Raw genomic sequence first — 22,134 nt, forward strand, 5'->3', positions numbered from 1 at the left:
TACATATATATATATATATATATATATACACACACACACACACACACACACACATGTATATATAAAACAGACGACACGGTGGTCGACTGGTTAGAGCGTCTGCCTCACAGTTCTGAGGACCGGTGTTCAGTCCCCGGCCCCACCTGTGTGGAGTTTGCATGTTCTCCCCGTACCTGCGTGGGTTTTCTCCGGGCACTCCGGTTTCCTCCCACATCCCAAAAACATGCATGCTAGGTTACTTGATGTCTCTAAATTGCCCCTAGGCGTGAATGTGAGTGCGAATGGTTGTTTGTTTGTATGTGGCCTGCGATTGGCTGGCAACCAGTCCAGGGTGTACTCCGCCTCCTGCCCGATGATAACTGGGATAGGCTCCAGCACGCCTGCGACCCTAGTGAAGAGAAGCGGCTCAGAAAATGGATGGATGGATGGATATATTCTGCACCTATTCTCCCTGGTTTAAAACTGGCTGTGAGCAAGGCCTTTTGTTATCCATCCATCCATTTTCTGAGACGCTTCTCCTCACTAGGGTCACGGGCGTGTTGGAGCCTATCCCAGTTGTCATCGGGCAGGAGGCGGGGGTACACCCTGAACTGGTTGCCAGCCAATCGCAGGGCACATAGGAACGAACAACCATTCGCACTCACAGTCATGCCTACGGGCAATATAGAGTCTCCAATTCATGCATGTTTTTGGGATGTGGGAGGAAACCGGAGTGCCCGGAGAAAACCCACGCAGGCACGGGGAGAACATGCAAACTCCACACAGGCGGGGCCGGGGATTACCAAAAGGTAAAGATAACAAAAACCTTCTCACCGTGGGGGAATCGAATCACAGTCTCTGGCGCGGACACCGTGAATAGTTCTGTCAGTGAAGGGCAATCAGGATTGAGAGACTGGAGGCCTGCCGGACGGCCAGCATTCCAGCAGTCATGGAGCTGTGCCGTCACGTGCTGAAACAAGGACCTGACAGGCCTCGCTTTCACACGGCCTTCCCGCATTACATTGGGATTTTATTGATGAAAACTTGAGTTTTCCAAAAATTCCAGTTTTTGGAGTGAGAAAAATGCAAGCACATTTGGCGTGAATTTTGGGAATGTGTCGAAATTAGAATGGTGTGAATCGAATGAAAATTGGGAGAAGAGCATAAAAAAAGTAAGCGGAATTCATTCGGCTTTGGTTGGTAATAATTTGTCAACTTTGTTTCTTTTTTGCCATTGAAGACACGACAATGGGCATTTATGTCCTGACAGAACATGCCTCAAGTGATGACTGCATGCTGGAGTTGTCCATGAAGACGTCAAGGTTTTGCAAAACCTACATACTGTAGTGTAGCACTAGCCGTTGCTATGATTTTTGGACTCATTTATGTATTCAATCTCAGATACCCCAGTGACCTCCGTTCAACTTTTGAGGTAGTGCAAAAGATTATTATGGACATGGATGGGTGTAAACTCTTCAACAGAGCACTTGGACCGAAGAACAGTCTGCTCCTGTTCTAGGAGTCGTAAATGTGCTGCCAACACAAAAACGTTAAATGTTTCTTTCATTTTTTACATGAAGTTGCCGTTTGTGAGTTAAATAGAAATTACTATGGCGACTTGTATTTTTTATGTTGTGTGTGGCTTCAATACATTTTGGGAAAGCAAATGGGGTACTAAACTGAATAAAAAGTTGTTTTAATTTACTTAATTGGAACATCGATTGCACTTGATTAAAATGTGGTAAATGATGTAAGTGTACCACATTTTAATCATGTGCAACCGATGTACATGTTCAAATTTAATCAATTCAAAGTTCTTTTTTGGGAGTGCAGGGACATAATGAAATGACTTTAATGCTATGTAATACCTTCATTGATACCACAGGTGTCATGAACGGAACAGAGGATAGTATCCAAAACAAATGGACAGTTTCAAAAAGAGAAGTTTAATAGACGGGCAGAGGTCGGTACACAGGCAGGCAATCCAAAAAAGGCAACAGTAGTTCAACAGTCAACAGTGACTGAAAGAACAAGATTCCGGATACAAGCGGCCGAAATGAGTTTCCTCCGCAGGGTGTCCCGGGCTCTCCCTTACAGATAGTTTGAGAAGCTCGGTCATCCGGGAGGGGCTCAGAGTAGAGTCGCTGCTTGTCTCCGCATTGAGAGGAGCCAGATGAGGTTTCTTTAGGATGCCTCCAGGACGCCTCCCTGGTGAGGTGTTCCGGGCACACCGGGGACGCCCCAGGACAGGCTGGAGAAACTATGTCTCTGGGCTGGCCTGGGAATGCCTCGGGATCCCCTCGGAAGAGCTGGAGGAAGTGGCTGTGGAGAGGGAAGTCTGGGCTTCCCTGCTAAAGCTACTGCCCCTGCGACCCGACCTCGGAAAAGCGGAAGAAAATAGATGGATGGAAAATCGCCTCACCTTCAAAATGATAACCTTTCAGGAAAAAATAATAAAAAAATACAGCTTGCTGTGCTGATAAATGGCGAATTTAATAGGACGTCATCATTAAAGTTATACAAACTAAGCTAAACAGCTAAGCTAAACGGTTTCTCACCAGTGTGGGTTCTTGTGTGTGTTTCTAAGCTTCCCTTTACAGAGAATCTTTGACCACAAACTGAGCAGGCAAAAGGTTTCTCACCAGTGTGGGTTCTTGTGTGTCTTTTTAAATCTGTCTTTTGAGAAAATGTTTTACCACAAACTGTGCAGGAATAAGGTTTCTCGCCAGTGTGGGTTCGTGTGTGTATTTTTAAATCTCCCTTCTGAGTGAATCTTTTACCACAAACTGAGCAGGAAAAAGGTTTCTCACCAGTGTGGGTTCTTGTGTGTATATTTAGGCTTCCCTTCACCGAGAATCTTTGACCACAAACTGAGCAGGAAAAAGGTTTCTCACCAGTGTGGGTTCTTGTGTGTATTTTTAAGCTTCCCTTCACAGAGAATCTTTGACCACAAACTGAGCAGGAAAACGGTTTCTCGCCGGTGTGGGTTCTTGTGTGTATTTTTAAGATTCCCTTCACATAGAATCTTTGACCACAAACTGAGCAGGAAAAAGGTCTCTCACCAGTGTGGGTTCTTGTGTGTTTTTTTAAGTTTCCCTTTTCAGAAAATCCTTGACCACAAACTGAGCAGGGAAAAGGTTTCTCACCAGTGTGGGTTCTTGTGTGTCTTTTTAAATCTGTCTTCCGAATAAATGTTTTACCACAAACTGTGCAGGAAAAAGGTTTCTCACCAGTGTGGGTTCTTGTGTGTTTTTTTAAGTTTCCCTTTTCAGAGAATCTTTGACCACAAACTGTGCAGGAAAAAGGTTGCTCACCAGTGTGGATTCTTGTGTGTTTTTTTAAGTTTCCCTTTTCAGAGAATCTTTGACCGCAAACTAAGCACAAAAAAGGTTTCTCACCAGTGTGTGTTCTCAGGTGTTCTTTTAAAATGCTCTTATAAGCAAACGTTTTCCCACACTGAGAACATTTCCATCGTTTGTTGTCAGTGTGACATGTCATATCACCTTCCGTCTGGTCATCATCATCATAGTCCGAAGAGTGTGACGTCATGTCGTCACTATCTGATAGTGGAGCTAAGAGTCTGTCTACTTGTGATCCTCCACAGTGGTCTCCATCACCTTCTGTTGTCATGTGTTGACTTGAGCTGCTGCTTGGAGGCTCCGCCGCTCTGCTCTCCTCACTTGGACCTTCATCTTCACTCTTCAGAGGGACACCAGTCAATGGGAACTTGATGATATCCTCCTCTTCCTCTTTGATGTGGGAGCGCGCTTCTTCCTTCTCTTTCTTATTCAAAATGGTCTCCACTTCCTCTTTAATGTGAGGGGGCTCTGGCTCCTGCCGCTCAGTACGAAGATCTTCAGTGATGTCTGCAAGACACAAGAAGACAAACACGCATGATATGGTGAGGTCAATTCTCATGTTGTGTTAGGGTAATGTGAAAGACTTTTTTGAGTTTTATATATTGGAAATAATAAAATTGGGCAGGTCAACAAAAACAATAAAATGTGAAAAAGTGTAAAATAATAAAGTTAATAAAACAAGTATCAATAAAGGTAATACTGCATACTCCCGGTTTGGCATTTGAAAATTAGTCTGTATAGGTTTTTTTTATGTAACAGTGGCCTCTTGTAAACATCAGCAGCAGTGAAAACAAAAATATACAGTTCAAAATAATTTTACAAAGCCTCACCGCATTCATCAGAATCATCTTTATTTGCCAGGTGTGTCCAAAAAAACACAAGGAATTTGTCTCCGGTAGTTGGAGCCGCTCTAGTACGACAATTGGCAGAGAATACTTCTGAGACAAAAAAAAAACAGTCACTGAGCAATAAAGGGTTGCTCGTTATCTGGTAATGCCGGGAAATTTCTTTTTTTTGACACTTGTGCAAAAAGATGCAGCACTTAGAGCAGTTTGAAAGACTAATATTACAATAGTCCGGAGCAAAGGGCGCCGAGACTTCAAGCGAGTAGTGCGATAATCTGGGACAATGTTCATTATACAAATGTTGTAGATACTCCTCAATCAGTGTGCAAATGGAGCAGATGCTACTCTAGCATGAGTGGCCAGTATTGGTCAACAACAGATATGCAAATTGATATTGATTGATATCCAAGATGGCGCCTGCCAGTGTGGTCGCCTCGGTAACGCGCTCTCTAGTATTGTTTTTGTGTTTTTCGTCCGTCTTTGGAGACCTTACACGACTCACTTACACAAGGGGAGACCTGCTAACCATCAAGGAGGCTACTCCGGACTTTCTGTCACCAACTTTCGCAAATCCGCTCAGTTTTTTCCCCCGAGTTACTCACCGGAGCGGCGTCCGCGGTTTTCGGCGCATGGAGACGGAAGCGGCGCCACAGAGGGAAACGGGCCGGCATTCAGGTGAAACTCCGCAAGAGAGAACACAGATTGGCGTTCCCGTCGATCCACCTCGCGAATGTACGCTCCCTACCCAACAAAATGGACAAGCTTCATCTTCTGTTAAAGACCAGTATAGATTTCGGACGTTCCGCGGCCATGTGCTTCACGGAGACCTGGCTTTGCGACGCTGTACCCGATGGCGCCGTCATGCTTCCCGGCTTCCACATTCATCGAGCGGACCGCGACATGGAATCATCGGGGAAAACAAAGGGCGGCGGGATATGCCTCTATATCAGCGAAAAATGGTGTACGGACGTCACGGTGCTCAGCACACACTGCAGCCCGCATTTGGAGTCGCTATTTTTAAACTGTAAACCATTCTACTCGCCACATGAGTTCGCATCATTCATACTGGCTGGAGTCTACATACCGCCTCAAGCTAACACGAACGCCGCACTGCTAACGCTCGCCGAACAAGTTTAACGAAATTGAAAAAAACACCCGGACTCATTTTACTTGGAGTGGGTTGTTGCAGCAGCCTCGACAGCAAAAAAAATTTGTATAATAAGTCTAGGGGTGTATCCCTACTTTTGGCTGATGATGGAGGATTGTTCACCTGATGTGCAAAAAATTTGCTCAGTGCTGTAACATTGCTCGATCGATTTACTGTAGTAGTCGTCGTAGTCGTGGTAGTCGTAGTAGCAGTGGTAATCGTGATAGTAGCAATTGAAGTAGTAGTAGTTGCAATCGTAGTGATGCTGGTTGATAGACGTCGTGGGAGTAGTAGTTGTGATATTGGTAGTAGTATCGGTGGTGCTGTAGTGATTGTGAAACATGTTGGAAGGGTTGTTGTTTAAAAATAATAATAATCAACCGTTGAAATGCTTCCTTGAGGCAAGATATAGCCACTTCCTGCCACGACATGCATCAAGTCGCTTTATGTCCAAAAATGCCGACCGATCACCAAACTTTATAAGCACACTCCTATTTATGTCCACATACACCTCTGAAAATATTAGGGCTATAGCTATCAAATAGTTTCGTATTCGAGTATCCTACTAAAATTGTTATTAAATAATCGGGTATTCAGATAAAACTTTGCTTAGTTAAAAGCGCAATTATAAACATACAAGAAAAAAATAAGCCACTTCACTGAAAAACGAAAAACCATTTTTTGAAAATCTATTTTTATTTCTTAAATTCACCTTGGGCAGAAAACTTTCATTTCTAGAAATATTTTCAGTGAGGCAATTTCAAACAAAATAAATATAGCCATCCAGCCATTTTCTGTACCGCTTTATCCTCACAAGGGTTGTGGGCGTGCTGGAGCCTATCCCAGCTATCTTCGGGCAAAAGGCGGGGTACACCCTGAACTGGGCGCCAGCCAATCACAGGGCACATAGAAACAAACAACCATTCGCACCTATGGACAATTTAGAGTCTTTAATTAACCTACCATGCATGTTTTTGGACTGTGGGAGGAAAGCGGAGCACCTGGAGAAAACTGGTAGGAACGTAATAGCACAAAGAGGAAAGTACAATAATTGCTGCTTTCAAAAGCTTCTGAAGTCACTCAAATTAAATCACAATAAAGGATTATTAGACCTTTATGTTACCAACGGCAAAGTTTTAGCTTCAGAAAGAGAACACAAGTCATTTTAAATGTTGCTATGTTTGCAATAAAAAAGGTGAACTGGCCTGTTTAAAAGTGACTCACTTATGAACATTGTTTACCTTTGTTCATATTTACAGATCTTTACAATTTGCATGATTTAAATTAGCATGGGTCTCCTGTTTCCACACTGAGTGGCAAAATGTGTGATGATTTTTTCCATCAAGAGATTTTGCCCTCCTACACTTAATATGTTGTATTCCTAAACCTTTGGTTGGTTTAAGTAGAGAGAAACTTCTTTCACAGGAGGCACTAGTAACTCGAGTAATTCATGCAATTTTGGAAATCCTAAATTGTTAATGAAAACCCACCATAGCTAGTTTTCATGTCAAAACAAAATTAATGCAAGACCCTCTTGACTGTTAATTCTACTATCCAGTTGGCAGATTTCATTAGATTCACAACCTACTTATGTTATAACGTCAGCAAAATGCCAAATGATGAGCTAAAAGATAATGGCTAAAACTAGAAGTTAAAACATAAGTAACTCGTTTGTGTTCAACTTACTGCACGCTTGAATTTGTCTCCCACTCTCCGAGCGTCTCAGTGCTGTGTTGTTCAAAAATGACTCGTTCAAGAGAACAAATTGCTTGTGTGAAAGTACTGAATACCGGGGTCACTGGATGAACATTTGTTGCTTTCATAGTTCACTTAAGCTAACCCGCGCTTTTGTGCCACACTGGAATAGCGCCAGCCCACCTCGGAGAAATGTCTCCTCATTGGTTAGCAGCTAGGTGCGGTAGCTGATTTTTACATCGCAGCTATATGAGGTGGGGTGAGGGGGAAACAGTTGCAGTGTTTGGAAACGAGAGCAGCCGGAATATAAACAAGTGCACCGCTTCTTGCTTCCACTCAGGCAACAGCTTTGCTCAAAATAAATACATAAAAACAATTGGACGTTGCTTCTTGGTGCTCATTTTTTCATGACCCATCGACCTCAATGGATGAACTTATGTTTGTAGACATAAGTCATACTTGTTACTTTCTGTACAAATAAAGGACTTCTCCTGTGAGATCTGTTTACATGTGCTTAACATTTTATTATTAGTCTTAGTGTGGGCCAATTCACAGGTAGTACAGGAACTAGTTTGTACATACATACCAGTAGAAATAGACATTCGTCGTCAGCGGTTCCTGCGTGCACACTCAGACACGGCTGTCGCGAATGTGGCGCCGTTTGCGGGCAACTTTCGTGTGCGTCGCAGGCTCGCGGTTGTGCTCAACTAAAGTGAGGAAGGAACGAATCAATTCATGAAGTGATTCTTCACTATGTTCAGTGAAAAGATTGGATAGTTTGAACGACTCGTTTACGAGACTCCAGCGCCGTCTTCCGCTCTGCCCCAAAAATGAAAATGATGTGTGGTGCGCTAAAATGCACATTAATAAAAATGAATTGGGTGCGCATTTACTCTTTTCCGTGTGCATGCACCCCTGCCTATAACCAAATAACAGTCGCATCATCAAAAAAAATAAAAATTAAAAAAAAAAACTTTTCCCATTATGGCTAATTAAAATTGTAGTTTTAAGGTTTAATTTATTTGTAATGCAATTAATTTAGTTTTAATTTAATTTTTTTTCTTCCCCTAAAAAGCTATAAAATGAACTGAATACTTAAACTGAATAAACTGAACTCCTGCAAAGCAAATATGTCTTCAAGGGATTTGACACTGGTCTTCCTCTTCTTCAAAGTGAGCATACTTTTGATGATCATTTGTTTGTCAAAAGTTTTGTAATATTTAAATTGAACATCTTTTACTTCTCATTTATTTCACTTATGTGAGTGCTTTTGTAAAAAAAAATTTATTTGCATCATAAAGAGTTGCTTCTAATTCAAACTACTATGCAGACACCTGGCACCTTTACTCAGAATAGTTAGAAAGATGTATCAGATTAATATCACTCGCAGGCCAAGAATTCCATGGATGTCAGCTGGTCCACACGTTGTGTAAACTGCGTAACGTGCGTGATGACGTCTTTACTCCTGTTAGGGTTGGCTAACAGAACTGTTAACCGTTTTATGATTTGGGGGTTTGCCGTGTCTCGGGTGCCAGCAGCCACCACGTAGCTGCGCCCCTGCTGCAGACCCACATAGTACACATTAGAAGATGTTGCTAATTTTATGTTAAATGCATCATCAAACGGGGCCCGTAAATAAACAAGAACATCATTCAAATTACAATGCATGCAATAAGTGAACCAACCTGCTCTGCGTAGCACAGTTTGAGGCTGAAGATTGAACACAGCGTCCAGTAGTTGACGTTGTAGCTCTTTCTCCTCTTTTGGTCCCCAAAGTTCCTCCTCGTACTCTGCTGTCCTTCTTGCACACATTTTCACACGGCGATCACAACACTTTCCGCTCTACATTGGAGGGATGAGAAAGGCAAGTGATAATCGGACATTAGAAACAATTATACGAAGATTAAGATTTGGACATTGTGGGTTAAACAGTACGTTAGGTAAAATGGCAGCTAGCAGCTAGGTGCGGTAGCTGATTTTTACATCGCAGCTATATGAGGTGGGGTGAGGGGGAAACAGTTGCAGTGTTTGGAAACGAGAGCAGCCGGAATATAAACAAGTGCACCGCTTCTTGCTTCCACTCAGGCAACAGCTTTGCTCAAAATAAATACATAAAAACAATTGGACGTTGCTTCTTGGTGCTCATTTTTTCATGACCCATCGACCTCAATGGATGAACTTATGTTTGTAGACATAAGTCATACTTGTTACTTTCTGTACAAATAAAGGACTTCTCCTGTGAGATCTGTTTACATGTGCTTAACATTTTATTATTAGTCTTAGTGTGGGCCAATTCACAGGTAGTACAGGAACTAGTTTGTACATACATACCAGTAGAAATAGACATTCGTCGTCAGCGGTTCCTGCGTGCACACTCAGACACGGCTGTCGCGAATGTGGCGCCGTTTGCGGGCAACTTTCGTGTGCGTCGCAGGCTCGCGGTTGTGCTCAACTAAAGTGAGGAAGGAACGAATCAATTCATGAAGTGATTCTTCACTATGTTCAGTGAAAAGATTGGATAGTTTGAACGACTCGTTTACGAGACTCCAGCGCCGTCTTCCGCTCTGCCCCAAAAATGAAAATGATGTGTGGTGCGCTAAAATGCACATTAATAAAAATGAATTGGGTGCGCATTTACTCTTTTCCGTGTGCATGCACCCCTGCCTATAACCAAATAACAGTCGCATCATCAAAAAAAATAAAAATTAAAAAAAAAAACTTTTCCCATTATGGCTAATTAAAATTGTAGTTTTAAGGTTTAATTTATTTGTAATGCAATTAATTTAGTTTTAATTTAATTTTTTTTCTTCCCCTAAAAAGCTATAAAATGAACTGAATACTTAAACTGAATAAACTGAACTCCTGCAAAGCAAATATGTCTTCAAGGGATTTGACACTGGTCTTCCTCTTCTTCAAAGTGAGCATACTTTTGATGATCATTTGTTTGTCAAAAGTTTTGTAATATTTAAATTGAACATCTTTTACTTCTCATTTATTTCACTTATGTGAGTGCTTTTGTAAAAAAATTTTTATTTGCATCATAAAGAGTTGCTTCTAATTCAAACTACTATGCAGACACCTGGCACCTTTACTCAGAATAGTTAGAAAGATGTATCAGATTAATATCACTCGCAGGCCAAGAATTCCATGGATGTCAGCTGGTCCACACGTTGTGTAAACTGCGTAACGTGCGTGATGACGTCTTTACTCCTGTTAGGGTTGGCTAACAGAACTGTTAACCGTTTTATGATTTGGGGGTTTGCCGTGTCTCGGGTGCCAGCAGCCACCACGTAGCTGCGCCCCTGCTGCAGACCCACATAGTACACATTAGAAGATGTTGCTAATTTTATGTTAAATGCATCATCAAACGGGGCCCGTAAATAAACAAGAACATCATTCAAATTACAATGCATGCAATAAGTGAACCAACCTGCTCTGCGTAGCACAGTTTGAGGCTGAAGATTGAACACAGCGTCCAGTAGTTGACGTTGTAGCTCTTTCTCCTCTTTTGGTCCCCAAAGTTCCTCCTCGTACTCTGCTGTCCTTCTTGCACACATTTTCACACGGCGATCACAACACTTTCCGCTCTACGTTGGAGGGATGAGAAAGGCAAGTGATAATCGGACATTAGAAACAATTATACGAAGATTAAGATTTGGACATTGTGGGTTAAACAGTACGTTAGGTAAAATGGCAGCGCACCAAGATCACCAACAAGAAAAGAGCAGAATGTGTAAATATGCATTGTAAGAAACATGAGACAGAAAGAAGGCAGCTAGTTTGTGGGGGGGAAATTGTGTTGAAACATTATTGACATTGATCTTCAAAAGGATTCAGATTTCAGATTAAGATAATAATAATGATAAAGAAAATAATTGTTACAGGATATTACTTCAGTATCTCAGACAAACAAAGCTGATCGAATTTAGTTGGGTTTTTGTTGTTTGTTTTTTAACCACATTTTAGTGTTAGTATTAGATATTGTGGTCCCCACCTTACTAGTAGGTGGCGGAAAGAAAAACACTTTACCTCACGCTTGATCTCCGCTTAGCGAAGTGTTGCTCACAAACGCGTCTCTTTGTTAGCACGCTAAGCTAAGCTAGGCTAGGCCGAGAAGCTTCAACGTGCACGAGACGACTCCAACCGGACACGAAGATTGCACGAATGATGTTTTAGCCCACTAAAGTCGTGATCAGGGGCGTCCCGCGTCGAGGATTCACAACATTCGGTCCAAATTCGGGAAGATTTGCTGACGCACGATCGTCCCTCCACCCGCATGGGGAGTAGGGAAAGGAAGTATATTACCCAAGATCCTTTACGACAGAAATATTTAAAGCGACAGGCCACCGACTCGAGCCGATTGAGGGCTGTCAACTGCGGTAAAGCCATTAGTTTAAAAAATGTAATGACTTAATACTTTCGATATCGCAAAATCAGTTTAAAAAAAAAAAAGATTGATAAAATCCTTTTGGTAACACAAGACCAGTTCCAGTTCTGGAGGACACTAGACCAGTAGTTCTCAACTGTTGTCACCCTTGAAAACACATTTTCCTATTGTCACTAAGTCGTGGCCCAATTTTATATAATTCAAGAACAATAAAGAAAATGTATTGTTAAAAAAATGCCTTTGAAAAAATGTATACTGTATCATATTTTATGGATATCTTCCTTCCAGTGTCAGACTGGAATGAAAAATTATTTCAGTGTCATCACTAACTCAACAACTGATCTTCTGTGATATGTTACACTATCAAAGAATGCCACACTGAGGTGGATTTTTTCGCCTGTGGTTCCGAGTCGGAGGTCACCCGGGAGAACTCCGACGTCCGTCGGGCATGGGATGAATGAAGACTTCGAGACACTTGGCGTTTGGGCTAATTCGATTTATTGAACAAGCCTTTGTGTCATAACAGCTGCTTACATTGCCAGAACAACGAAAAAGCCCCCGAAAACCCCTGGATCTCAGTTTATCAAGGTTTAATTCTCTGGGTGTGGAATTAGCCCCTCCCTGGGTGAACCCGGCAGATAGCCGTTCCTCATGACCATATTTGGAATCACAACCGCCTGCGGGCGCCTCACCTTCTAGCTACGCTCACACCCGGTTCCCTCATCTTGTAAAATGCAAAACAATCCTACAATCCTCTTTGCAGACCGGGACGCCTGTTGTGAACCCAAGACATGTTACTATCTGGGTGGAGAATGAATTTCAAATCCTCACATTCACACACACATTCATAAACCAATGGGCGACTGCTGCCATGCAAGGCACTGCCAGGCCCACTGGGAGCAAATTAGGGTTCAGTGTCTTGCCCAAGGACACTTCGACATGCGGACAGTCGTAGCAGGGATTCGAATCTGTTCTACTAGCCAAAGCCACCCCAACATAATCCCATTGGTATCGCAAGACAAGTCCAGATCTGTGTGACAGACCACCAAGGACTCCACGAAAAGAGGTTTGATGAAGATCTGATATTGTATATCAAAAAAAAAATCTCTGAAAACTGTATTTTGCTGTCATTACCCCTGACTGAAAAAAATCTGTTAAATATTTTTTAATGAGATATCGCAACACTGGTTCAGTTCTGGGGGGACACTACACCACCCCAGGTCTCCAACAAAAGAGGTCCCATCCAAATCTGATGTGGCATTTCAAAATAAAAGACTCTTGAAATTGGTAATTTCACTGTCATGATCACGGATTTCAAAAATTCATAAAAAAAAAATCTGTGAGTTATCGCAATACCAGTCCAGGTCTGGGGGACACTACACCACCCCAGGTCTCCAACAAAAGTAGTCCCACCCAAATCTGATGTCCATCCATCCATTTTCTACCGCTTATCCGAGGTCGGGTCGCGGGAGCAGTAGCTTTAGCAGGGACGCCCAGACTTCCCTCTCCGCAGCCACTTCATCCAGCTCTTCTGGGGGGATCCCGATGCGTTCCCAGGCCAGCCGAGAGACATAGTCTCTCCACCGTGTCCTGGGACGTCCCCAGGGTCTCCCTCCGGTGGGACGTTCCCGGAACACCTCACCAGGGAGACGACCGGGAGGCATCCGAATCAGATGCCCCAGCCACCTCATCCGGCTCCTCTCAATGCGGAGGAGCATCGGCTCTACTTTGAGCTCTTGCCGGATGACCGAGCTTCTCACCCTATCTCTAAGGGAGAGCCCGGATACCCTGCGGAGGAAACTAATTTTGGCCGCTTGCATCCAGGATCTCATTTTTTCAGTCATGACCCACAGCTCGTGACCATAGTTGAGAGTAGGAACGTAGATCGACCGGTAAATTGAGAGCTTAGCTCCTTCTTTACCACAACGGACCGATACAAAGTCCGCATCACTGCAGACGCTGCACCGATCCGCCTGTTGATTTCCCGTTCCATTCTTCCCTCACTCTTGAACAAGACCCCAAGGTACTTGAACTCCTCCACTTGGGGCAGGATCTCATCCCCGTCCTGGAGAGGGCACGCCACCCTTTTCCGACTGAGGACCATGTTCTCAGATTTGGAGGTGCTGATTCTCATCCCAAAAACCACACTGCTCTTCCTGAATCTGAGATTCGACTTCACAATGAACCCTCCTCTCCAGCACCCCTGAATAGACCTTACCAGGGAGGCTGAGGAGTGTGATCCCCCTGTAGTTGGAACACACCCTCCGGTCCCCCTTTTTTTTTACCCCAGTCTGCCAATCCAGAGGCGGACCGTCCTGAGACGTAGGTGTCCACCAACAGGTTCGGGGATTGCCGTCACGACAGGCAACGACCACCTTACGGCCACGTTTGTAGACATAAGTCATACTTGTTACTTATTTTCTGTACAAATAAAGGACTTGAGACCGGGTGGAAACAGGAAATGTTTTGTCTCTCTCTCGTCAGAGCTGTTGTAGGTGGTTTGCTGGTCACGTCGTAAATCTCAAGTGGAGTGGAAGTTACTGTAGTTTAGTGGTGATCATGTGCACCTCACATGTGAAAGGTCCCTGGTTTAAAACTGGCTGTGAACAAGGCCTTTTATTATTATTATTATTATAAATCTGTCATGAAAAACAGCTTCACCAAAAGGTGAAACTGGCAAAAATCTTCTCACCGTGGGGGAATCGAATCCCAGTCTCCTGCACGGACACCGTGAATGGTTCTGTCAGTGAAGGGGAATCAGGATTGAGAGGCTGGAGACTGGAGGGCAGCCGGACGGCCAGCGTTCCAGCGGTGATGGAGCCGGGCGTCACGTGCTGAAACAAGGACCTGACAGCCCTCGCTTTCACACAGCCTTCCCGCATCGCATTGGGATTTTAGTGATGAAAACTGAGTTTTCCAAAAATTCCACAAAGTTTTTGAATGGGAAAAATGCAAGCACATTTGGCGTAAATATTGGGAATGCGTCGAAATTAGAATGTTGTGAATTTAATGAAAATTGTGAATGTAGAAGAACATCAAAAAAGTCAGCGGAATTAATTCGGCTTTGGTTGGTAATAATTTTTCTTGACCTTGTTTTTTTTTTTATGTCCTCCAAGAACATGCCTCAAGTGATGACTGCATGCTGGCGATGTCCTTGAAGTCATCAAGGATGGGTGTAAACTCTTCAACAGAGCACTTGGAATGAAGAACAGTCTGCTCCGGCTCTTGGAGTCGTAAATGTCAAGCAGAATGGAGGAAATTAATCTGCATGTCAGGCAGCTGTTGTACGTGGTTTGTTGGTGATGTTCTGCAGTGGAAGTTACCATACCTTAGTGTTGTGCCTGTGCACATCATGTGTGAAAGGTCCCTGGTTCAAAACTTAGGCCAGGTTATTATTATTTTAATTAATCTGCCTTGAAAAACAGCTTCGACAAAAACCTTTGCCCCGTCGGGAATCAAATCTTGAGTGAATAGTTCTGCCAGTGAAGTGGGAATCAGGATCGAGAGGCTGCGTGTGAAGATTCCCAACTTGGGTGTGTGTGTGTCTTGAAAACTGCGTTCCGTTTGTCTCAAAAATAAATGCGCGTGCCCACTGAGCTACAAACGCACCATCAACAATACACAAGCAGAATTTAATATTTACAAACGATAATTCATGATAAATGCACAGACAAAATAAAAAATAAAAAACACGTATGTAAGTCACAGATATATTTGTGTCAAAGATTTTGACATGAATCTCTCCCCCTAGTTTTTCATGGCAGATAAAAAAAAGTTAGCTACCAAGCATTGTTTCCACCCGGTTTCAAACCAGGGACCTTTTGCGTGTGAGGAAAACGTGATAACCACTACACTATGGAAACTGCTAGTTTGGTTTGTCCACCCGTCCCCAACAGTATTTTTGGGAGCTGCCAGCCAGCAACCCGCTGGAAAAAAAAAATCTGCATTTGACGTTGTAAACGTGGAGTATGATTTATTCTTCTGTCCCGCTTCTCCTCACTAGCCTTTGAAAAGTCTGAGGCGCTCCCTTCAGGCCAGAGGGCATGCGAAGAAATTCAAACATCCACCGCGGTTTTGGGCACATCCTCCGAGCGCACGGGTCCATGTGTCTCTTTAATCCTTCCCAGCATCACCTCGAAGTGTCGCTAAAGCACCAACAGCTGCAGAAACATCTTAAGCTTATCCATAAATCTTAAGCTTATCCATAAATGCTATATCAACAAGAAATTTAAGAAAGATCTTGATGTGAACTGCAGCTTTTGTAACGAATACCCTGAAACAGTTGTCCACCTGTTTTGGTACTGTCCATATGGTCATCTTTCTTTGGGCAAAAACTGTGATTTTAATCACAATAATGTTAAAAGGAATATCGAACTTGTTTGGACTCTTCGAAGAAATAAAAAAAAAAAAAAAAAAAGAAACTTCTTACTTAATAAATCTTTTATTGCTAATGTGGAAATATCCCATTCATTGTTGCAAATACATTGGAAGAAAGCCATGTTTTACTGCTGTCTATAATGAGTTCAGACAATGCATTCTTCCAATTAAGTACGCTAACAAACAAAAAGCTCTGAAAACAATTGAATCTTGCATTGCTTTTAATTTATTTAAATGAATACATGTGCCCCTAGCATGCTACAGAACTAGATTTGATTTATTTATTTTTATGTATTTATTATTTTTTACATTTATTTATTAGGGCCCGAGCAGGTAGACCTGCGAGGTCCCTATTGTTTTTGTAGAAATTATTCTTCTTATTATTATTTTAGTCATGACAAAAAAGCCATTTTTGAGGCACTAAATGTGCACAAAAACTCACGAAATTTGGCAGGCACATCGGGCCTGGTGAAAATTTGGATAATTTCATGTTTTCGGGGGCGATTTCCTAAAAATGGCTCGACAGCGTCACCGAGAACGATGCCGAAAGTACATCAAAGGCGAACTCGGTGATCTGTATGACCTACAGCTCTGAAAATTGGTACGCATATAGAAGGGACCCAGACGCACAAAAAAGTCAGCGCGGCCGATATCGTAACTCCAACAGGAAGTGACCTATGACCCTTTGAAGGAAAAAAGTGCGAAATCTTCGCATTTTTTCTGGGTTTATACTTTTGCGAAGTCCTCCTACAGCTTTCATCCGATTCAATTCAAACTTGGTGTGTGTCATCTCAAGACATGGGACATTAAAAGTTATCAAATGCTTTTTAATCCGATAAAGTATATGACGGGGGCGGGCCTTCAAACATTTCATTCCACATTTCGCCACAAAACCGAAAATGCCAAAATTTCATCAAAGTCGAATTTGTTGTACGTTTCACCTAGAGCTACCAAACTCGGCTGACCCCAGACGTACAAAAACGTCAAAGGCACGCATACCCTAAACCCAACAGGAAGTGACCTGCGACTTCGTAATCGTAAGGTTCGCCCTTTTTCGCAAGGTTGCTGATGCAGTTCATCAAAGACACACCTACACCTACCAAACTTGGCAGCTACGTGTATTACCCCGAGTTCTACAAAATTGTAATTACAACCTAAATCCTAAACTCAACAGAAACTGACCTAGGACTTTTTAAAGGTACACTTTTGGAAAATTTACAGGTCACACTTTTGCAAACTTGTCCTACAGATTTCATCCGATTGACTTCAAACTTGGTCAGTACCATCTCAACACCTGGGACATTAAAAGTTATCAAAAGCTTTTTTGTCTGACATACTATATGCCGGTGGCGGCTCTTCAACTGTAGCTTTTCTGACGTCGCCGAAAACAGAAAATGGTGACATTTCATCAGACCTATTTGCGCTACGTTGCACCTACGCCTACGAAAATTCCCACACGCGTGTAGCACCCCCACACGAACAAAATTGTAATTACAACCCATGTCCTAAACTCAACAGAAAATGATCTACGGCCTTGTAAATGTATCATTCACAGGAGTTACAAGTCCGACCATCATTACTGACAATACATACAATAGTGTACTAGGCCTAAGAGGTCATTACCTTCTTTCAACACCCGCATTTAGTCATTATAACCTTTGAAAATGCTTTGCATTTGTCCAACGGCACGGTGTTCTACCTATGGCCTGGGGGCCATTTAGGGGCCATCCCCCATTATTGGATGGCCCGCATTTTCTCAATATAACTTGTTACACGGCTTTGCGCTTCAGACAGCGGTGGTGTTCAACCTATGGCCCAGGGGTCATTTGCAGCCAGTCCTTCCATTTTGTGCGGCCGGACCCTTTGCAACATTTGCACTTGTCCTGCAGCAGTGATGTCAACCTATGGTCTGGGGGCCATTTGCGGGTCAGCCTCCATTTTTGTGTGGCCCACATTTACTCAAAATGGGCCATAACTTTGCATATGTCCTGCAGCGTGGTGTCCATCCTATCGCCCAGGGGCTATTTACGGCCCTTCATCGTGCCAATACCCCAACCTGCCAGGACCTCAAACTGCCAGTACCCCAACCTGGCCGGGGTGCGAGGGCCCTATTATAGCTGCTCGCAGCTCTAGTTTATTTTATTTTTGTAATTACTTATACACACAGGCACGCACACACAGAAGTTCACCAGTATGTGAGGGGACAGATGGGCCTCCTTCAGTCTGCTCAGGAAGAAGAGGTGCTGGCGGGCCTTCTTGACCAGGGTTGAGGAGTTGGTGGTCCAAGAGAGGTCCTCGGAGATGTGGACTTTCCTGACAGGGAAAAGGCCAAATTCACTTCGTTTCATTCATTCATCTTCCGTTCAGCTTATCCTCACTAGGGTCGCGGACGTGCTGCAGCCTTTCCCAGCTATCTTCGGGCGGGAGGCGGGGTACACCCTGAACCAGTCGCCAGCCAATCACAGGGCTGCATCTTTTCTTAGAAAACTAATACAAAGCTGATAAATGTCTTCAATCTTCACAAGGTTTTAAATGGTAAATTCTGCCAGCGTTTCCTTAGTTCATCTATCTATCTATCTAGCTAGCTAGGTTTTTTCTTTTATTGTTCTGCCTTGGTAAGCAGCTGCTATGACTTCTTCAATAAATCAAATTAGCCCAAAAGCCACGGTGTCTCGGCTCAGAACCACAGGCGAAAAAATCCACCTCATACTTTATTTAAAAATTGAAAAACAGGAGATGAACGCTTCAGAGTGAAATTTATTTAAAGAAAAAAAAATCTGAAGCTTGAATGAAAACAAATAACAGATCAAAATCAGAATTCACCGTAGTTCCACAGCGGTTAGTTAGAAACAGAAAGATCTGCGATCCCTCATTAAGTGTACTATACTTTGATAATTGTCAAATTAATTCTTCGACTGTGCAGCATTCTGAGCAGAAATGTTTGTTTTGGATTTCAGCAATCGGACATACAAATAACATCATTTAATGGAAAAAAAAAAAAGTAATCTCTCTGGTGCATCATAGAACAGTACGCAAACTTATTTTGTTCTTAGTATTTACTATCTATCCATCCATCCATTTTCTGAGCCGCTTCTCCTCACTAGGGTCGCGGGCGTGGTGGAGCCTATCCCAGCTGTCATCGGGCAGGAGGCGGGGTACACCCTGAACTGGTTGCCAGCCACTCGCAGGGCACATAGAAACAAACAACCATTCACACTCACAGTCATGCCTACGGGCAATTTAGAGTCTTCAATTAATGCATGTTTTTGGGATGTGGGAGGAAACCGGAGTGCCCAGAGAAAACCCACGCAGGCACGGGGTGAACATGCAAACTCCACACGGACCCATTTTGGAGGGGTCGCGGATTGAACCCGGGTCCTCAGAACCGTGAGGCTGACGCTGTAACCAGTCGTCCACCGTGCCGCCTAGTATTTACTAAATTTGTCAATATCCTAAGCAACAACTAAGGAATGTGTTTGTGCTTAAATTCAGCACTTTCTGCTCGAAGTAAATATAAAGGTGATTTAGTTCAAACAGCAGTAACACAACCTGAAAAGTTCTAAACATACAAAAGTGCATTTTACAAATATTTATACAAACACTACGTAACTTTACAAATTTAATATGCACATTTAACGTTCATTTTCATGATGTACAGCTTCTTCTTTTTTGTGTGTGCCATTTTTAGGGTCCATGTAGACACTTTTAAATGATCCTCAACTTTAACATCTTTTGATATTTTTGTGTGTTTCCTTACGATGTGTTTGTCATGTGGGTCCCTTATATCCAGTGGAGAGTATATGCCAAATATTCTTGGCAAGATTCAGTTTTTGCAATGAATGCATGCAGAATTGAGCTTACTTACACCACTTGAATTTTCATGTTTACAAATTAAAATGTTAAACCTTTTGTTACTATTGCCATATCATATTCTTCATATATGCCGTTTACGGGTTTTAGCATTTATCATGCTCATGTGTGCAATGTAATGATGCTGTTGTAAATAAATGTCACTTTAATGAAACTTCAATGAAGTATTGTCATTGTTGGAATATATTTACCAGATATATTAAAGTATGACACCTATATATATTTAAAAAAAAATACCAGATGTGGCCAAGAGCTGATTAGGATCTAATTTCTGGGTAACGCATGTGGGCCGTATTTGGGCATGCAAGATCATCCGGGCCAGTTCGATTTTTCTATCTGGGTTCAGTGCTCAAAATTCAAATTCCATCCATCCATCCATTTTCCTCCGCTTATCCGCAGGGGCAGCAGCCTCAGCAAGCAGGGAAGCCCAGACTTCCTGCTCCCCAGCCACTTCCTCCAGCTCTTCTGAGGGGATCCCGAGGCGTTCCCAAGCCAGTCAAGGGACATATAGTCTCTCCAGCGTGTCCTGGGTCATCCTCAGGGTCTCCTCCTGGTGGGACGTGCCCGGAACACTTCACCGGGGAGGCGGCCGGGAGGGATCCTAATCAGATGCCCCAGCCACCTCATCTGGCTCCTTTCAATGCGGAGGAGCAGCGGCTCTACTCTGAGCTCCTCCCAGATAACTGAGCTTCTCACCCTATCTCTAAGGGAGAGCCCGGACACCCTGCAGAGGAAACTCATTTCGGCCGCTTGTATCCGGGATCTTGTTCTTTCGGTCACAACCCACAGCTCGTGACCATAGGGGAGGGTAGGAACATAGATCGACCGGTAAATCGAGAGCTTCGCCTTTTGGCTTAGCTCCTTCTTCACCTTAACGGACCGATACAAAGTCCGCATCACTGCAGATGCTGCACCGATCTGCCTGTCAATCTCCCCTTCCATTCTTCTCTCACTCGTGAACAAGACCCAAAGACATTTGAACTCCTCCACTTGGGGCAGGATCTCATCCCCGACCCGGAGAGGGCACGTCAACCTTTTCCGACTGAGGACCATGGTCTCAGATTTGGAGGTGCTGATTCTCATCCCAGCCGCTTCACACTTGGCTGCGAACCACTCCAGTGAGAGTTGGAGATCACGGCTTGATGAAGCCAACAGAACCACCTCATCTGCAAAAAGCAAAGATGCAATACTGAGGCCACCAAACCGGACCCCCTCTATGCCTAGGCTGCGGCAAGAAATTTTGTCCATAAAAGTTATGAACAGAATCGGTGACAAAGGGCAGCCTTGGCGGAGTCCAACCCTCACAGGAATCGAGTCCGACTTACTGCCGGCAATGCGGACCAAACTCTGACTCCGGTCGTACAGGGACCGGGGTTTGGTACCCGGTACTCTCAAAGTGATTCGATTCATATCACGATTCGTGATTGCTGATTCGATTCAAGGACGGTATTGGTTCATTTAGAACGATACTGTGGTGTCTCGAATTGTCGCTTTCTGTCTCGGGTGTCACCCGTCTGGTGAGGCGCTGTCCCTGGCCTCCGTCCGCTCTCCTTCTGCACCTCGGGCTGCTTCTCCTCAGAAGATGGTGGCCATGCGATGGACTTGAATTTGAATGTAGCTCTCAAAGTTTTAAGAAGTAAACTTAGACCAAGGAGTGAAATGAAACCAAAAGACAAACACCAAGAGCTGATCACTGAATGTTTATTCGAGGCCTCAAACAAACAGAGCAATTCGCCAGGAATATAAAAATACTGAATAATTACAATAAGACAAGCGTTTAAATACACTCCATCTGGGACTCGCCCTCCTTATTCAAAAACCCACCGGCTCAGACCAAGTTTCCCTAAAATGGCATAGTTTCTTATCGTGTCACAGCAGATCCAATGTCACGTTACCTCAAGTTGTTGCTTTATAATTGTGTCACAGCACCTTTATTTTTATTTCTTAATATAATGAAGTCATGCAATATAATCATAAATATTTAGTTTCTAATGGTATCTGGTGTTCTTTTAATATAAGATACAACTAGTTACTAAGATCTTCCTGCTTTCCAATAGTGTCTGTAACTACAAGGTGGCTTTGGCATTTATCTCCCTCTTGGAGGCACTTTGGGTCCTTGGGCTAGGCCTGGGGTGTCTCTCTGGCGGTCCAGGTGACAATCGTACACCATTAAGTTTGGCAGGTCTTCCCAGTTTTAACCTATGCAGTAGACTTGCTGGTTACCATACGCCATTTTCAGCTTTCCAGTTGTCTTTTACATTAATCATATGCATAGCGTTTTGCTGAAGTATAGTATGTCCGTGATGGAATTTTGTACCCTGGCTCAAATATTTTTCCCAACCTTTTAGCTCTCGGTCGTGCTATTATGAAGAAAACCTAGTAGAAATGTCTCACGAATTGATGTTTGGCCTCAGCTTGCTACTTGCTTCGGGTGATTGTGGCTTTTCATACTACTTATGTTTCACGACTTGTCGA

The 22,134-nt window shown here is 43.3% G+C and overlaps 1 protein-coding gene and 1 non-coding gene across 5 annotated transcripts; both read right to left on the reverse strand.

The window, feature by feature from the left end:
- Positions 1-1,904: 1,904 nt before the first annotated feature.
- On the reverse strand, positions 1,905-11,326 carry LOC133472562 (gastrula zinc finger protein XlCGF17.1-like). 4 transcript variants are annotated; one of them, XM_061763580.1, is made up of 5 exons: positions 11,055-11,326; positions 10,456-10,612; positions 9,357-9,477; positions 8,711-8,867; positions 1,905-3,845 (listed from the first exon to the last, which is right to left on the reverse strand). In XM_061763580.1, exons 4-5 carry the CDS (start codon positions 8,835-8,837, stop codon positions 2,509-2,511), a joined length of 1,464 nt encoding a protein of 487 aa, XP_061619564.1. In that variant the 5' UTR covers positions 8,838-8,867; positions 9,357-9,477; positions 10,456-10,612; positions 11,055-11,326; the 3' UTR covers positions 1,905-2,508. The 4 variants fall into 4 exon arrangements, with proteins under 4 accessions (XP_061619564.1, XP_061619565.1, XP_061619566.1 ...); XM_061763581.1 differs by lacking the exon at positions 9,357-9,477; XM_061763582.1 differs by lacking the exons at positions 9,357-9,477; positions 10,456-10,612; positions 11,055-11,326 and adding an exon at positions 7,612-7,732 and having other exon boundaries at positions 8,711-8,849.
- A 3,876-nt stretch (positions 11,327-15,202) lies between these two features.
- Positions 15,203-15,275, reverse strand: trnav-cac (transfer RNA valine (anticodon CAC)). Its single transcript has one exon. It is a non-coding gene; the product is annotated as a tRNA-Val (tRNA).
- Between the last annotated feature and the right edge of the window lie 6,859 nt (positions 15,276-22,134).

The sequence above is a fragment of the Phyllopteryx taeniolatus genome, chromosome 23 (assembly GCF_024500385.1).
Source record: "Phyllopteryx taeniolatus isolate TA_2022b chromosome 23, UOR_Ptae_1.2, whole genome shotgun sequence".
Lineage (NCBI taxonomy): Eukaryota > Metazoa > Chordata > Actinopteri > Syngnathiformes > Syngnathidae > Phyllopteryx > Phyllopteryx taeniolatus.